General features: G+C 39.1%; 1 protein-coding gene across 1 annotated transcript; it reads right to left on the bottom strand.

The window, feature by feature from the left end:
• Positions 1-316: 316 nt before the first annotated feature.
• On the bottom strand, positions 317-2,735 carry LOC128984656 (uncharacterized). The gene is made up of 3 exons (XM_054403989.1): positions 2,706-2,735; positions 1,256-2,310; positions 317-488 (listed from the first exon to the last, which is right to left on the bottom strand). Exons 1-3 carry the CDS (start codon positions 2,733-2,735, stop codon positions 317-319), a joined length of 1,257 nt encoding a protein of 418 aa, XP_054259964.1.
• Between the last annotated feature and the right edge of the window lie 299 nt (positions 2,736-3,034).

Genomic DNA, 3,034 nt, shown 5'->3' with positions numbered 1-3,034 from the left:
TAAGGCTTGTGCCTTATATAAATATACTAACACAAAATAAGTTAATTAAAAGAAGAGATTATAACATTGAAACACTTCTGTATTAAGAAAAAAACTACAATAAAATCAAATATAAAGTTTACAAACAGTCAGCTGATCATATGATAATTTTTAACGTTCAAAGTATAGTTGAGACAGTAATTAGCAGATTCAAATTAATGGCAAAGCCATGTAGCCACATACTCCCCTCCCAGTGTCATCGAGGAACATAACGATGCGGGGGATGAACACTACGACCTGATCTTGTAAAAATCAGTGTTTTTTTAAGGTCAACATCTTAATTTCTTTCTTTGGTCTTGTCTACTTGAGTTTCTCTAGGTTGCATGTCATTTTTTCTTACGTTAATGGTCGTATCGCTCATAGCATCTTGAAGGAGGAATGCCGGTTTGAGTCGGTCAATAGAAATCGACGTAGGTCCTCGTGGAGTAAGAATAGTAAACCACTTGTTCCTACATTCATGAATGTATGTACTGTAGTACTGTACTGTACTGTACTGTAGTACATTCATGTTTCTTTAAATTATCATAATTAAACATCTGTTAATATATCTGAAATACAAGTCATATCTTTGCAAAGAGGATAATATTGAATTATATACCAATATTACATTTTATAACACACTCCCCCTTTTTTTGCGAGATCGCAAAATAAGAAGTCTTCATTCAGTCCTTCTCCGGTAACTTCCAGTGGGTACAGTCGTTGTATGGGTCTTAGTATTAAACCCTTTTTAGTTTTTACTTGTACCAACCGAACTTTGCCGTCTTTCCCTGGGAACAGTTTTATTACAATACCCAAAGGCCAAGTAATTCTTCTTCTGTCTTCAATTTGAACCAATACCACGTCTCCAACTTTAATATCGTCGGATTTTAACTTGTTGGACGATTTCAGGAACCCCAAATACTCCTTTTTGAAACGGGAGTTCATATTGTCTCTTAGACTTTGAATATATCTCCATCTTGTTTTCAAACTGGTTCTCTCTAGGATGTCCAAGTTCGTGACTTCATTTCCCACAATGCTTTGTAGAAACAAAAATGGAGTCAGAGGTCTTAAGTCTCCCGTCTCCTCTGAGACGTATGTTAGTGGTCTTCTGTTCATTATTCCCTCACATTCACATACTAGGGTGTTTATTTCTTCGTATGTGAGAGACGAATTTCCCAAATTCCTCCGGAGGAGTCCTTTTAGGATCCTTATCAGTCTTTCCCAAAATCCTCCCTACCAAGGACTTGCAGGGGGAATGAACTTCCACACAATAGCATTGAGGCTGAATGTATTTTGGATTTCAGTCCAGTTCAGAGACTTTAGATTCTTGTTTAAACTAACAAAATTCGTGCCATTATCTGAATAGATAACACTTATCCGGCCTCGTCTAGCTATAAACCGTCGTAAGGCTCTTATGAAGGCTTCTGTGTTGAGGGATTGGATGACTTCTAAGTGGACTGCACGATACACGGCACATGTAAATATTACCACCCAACACTTCTGATTATCTCTAGTGATCAATGGACCAGCCAAGTCAATCCCACATGCTTGAAAACATGAAGAAATCTGAGTGCGGTCTGTGGGTAAGGGAGGTGATGGCATCTCTAAGGCTTTTGCTATGTGTCGCTTGCATCGAACACAGATGTGAACTACCTTTCCAACAGCCCTTCTGCCTTTCAGGATCCACACTCTGTCACGAAGGATGACAATCAATGCTTGTACTCCTGCATGTTTATTCTGTAAATGGTACTGCCTGATCATTTTCTCAACAGCAGGGTGTTTGCTAGGTAGAATGGCAGGGTACTGGTATTCAACACCTTCCTCCCGATCTGATACTCTGGTTTTCATTCTTATGACGCCATCTTCATCCACGAATTTTTGTACACCACTTAGCTCTTGAGATTTTAGACCTTCAGGAAAGCTCTCTCTTTGAATCAATTTAAATACAATCTTTTCTGCATTCAAGAATTCTTCAGAACTGATGTTATTTCCCAAGTTCAATTTATTCTTGGGAGACATTCTCAAGATCCACGCTACAGTTCTTACTATCTTAGTATACTTGGAAAATCTATTTCCTAACATTTGAGCGATTGATATTGGCTCAACAGAACTAGCAGTGACGACAGATTTACGAAGTTCTTCCTTAAGCTCTTCTGGATCAGGTGATGGGCGTTCTGCTGGCCATTTATCAGGAGAAGCATATAGCCATTGAGGGCCAAGCCACCATTGAGAATTGAGTAATTTTTTTAGGAGTGCATCCCCTGGAAAGAATGCCAGCAGGATTGTCAGGTCCTGAAACATGTCTCCACTGTGAAAGTTGGGTCAATCTGTTAATTTCTTTCACTCGGTTTTCAACAAAAACAGACCACTTCCCTTGCTTTGCAATCCATGCTAGAACTACGGTGGAGTCCAGCCAATAATAAACTGGGACTTTGGGGTTGTTGAGACACTGTAAAGCTAGACATGAGAGTCTCACACCAGTAATTGCACCCATTAACTCAAGACGAGGTAAAGTAATTGGTTTGATTGGTGCAACTCGTGATTTGGCTAATATAAGATTTATGTCAATGATACCATCTACTTCGGTTCTTAAGAATATACAACATCCAAAAGCAGATTTACTGGCATCACAAAAAACATGTACTGTACTTGAAGCATTCAAAAATATTCTCCTACTCAATACACACCTTTCCAGACAGCCTAGTTCCTCGACCCATTTTTGAAACTGTACCTGTAGGTTTTGAGGTAGTTCTTCATCCCAACCTACCTTCAACGTCCAAGTCGTTTGCAAAATAATTTTGGGAATCAGTCCAACCGGAGCAGTAAAACCAATAGGATCGAAAACCTTTTGAGCACATGATAGCAATGTCCTTCTGGTAAGTACTGAGTCCTTGATATTCAAAGGTTGAACATTACAGTACAGTTCATCTTTAGAGCATAACCATCTAAGTCCTAAGACGTTCTCAACTTGTTCAGGAGTTTTAAAGTAACCGTTACCAGCCCAACCCCTTAGGTT

Source organism: Macrosteles quadrilineatus, unplaced genomic scaffold (genome assembly GCF_028750875.1).
Source record: "Macrosteles quadrilineatus isolate MER2022 unplaced genomic scaffold, UCM_ALF_1.0 Scaffold_2__2_contigs__length_208266976, whole genome shotgun sequence".
Taxonomy (NCBI): Eukaryota; Metazoa; Arthropoda; class Insecta; order Hemiptera; family Cicadellidae; genus Macrosteles; species Macrosteles quadrilineatus.
Note: the sequence above shows the minus strand (reverse complement) of the source record. Positions and strands in the feature narration are given on the sequence as shown.

Coding starts and splice junctions, on each gene's coding strand:
- LOC128984656 (XM_054403989.1), bottom strand. CDS start 2,735: ATGGGTCGAGGAACTAGGCTGTCTGGAAAG. Junction 2,311..2,705: donor GAACTAGGCTGTCTGGAAAG/GTGTGTATTGAG, acceptor GACATGTTTCAG/GACCTGACAATCCTGCTGGC. Junction 489..1,255: donor ATTCCCCCTGCAAGTCCTTG/GTAGGGAGGATT, acceptor TCATGAATGTAG/GAACAAGTGGTTTACTATTC.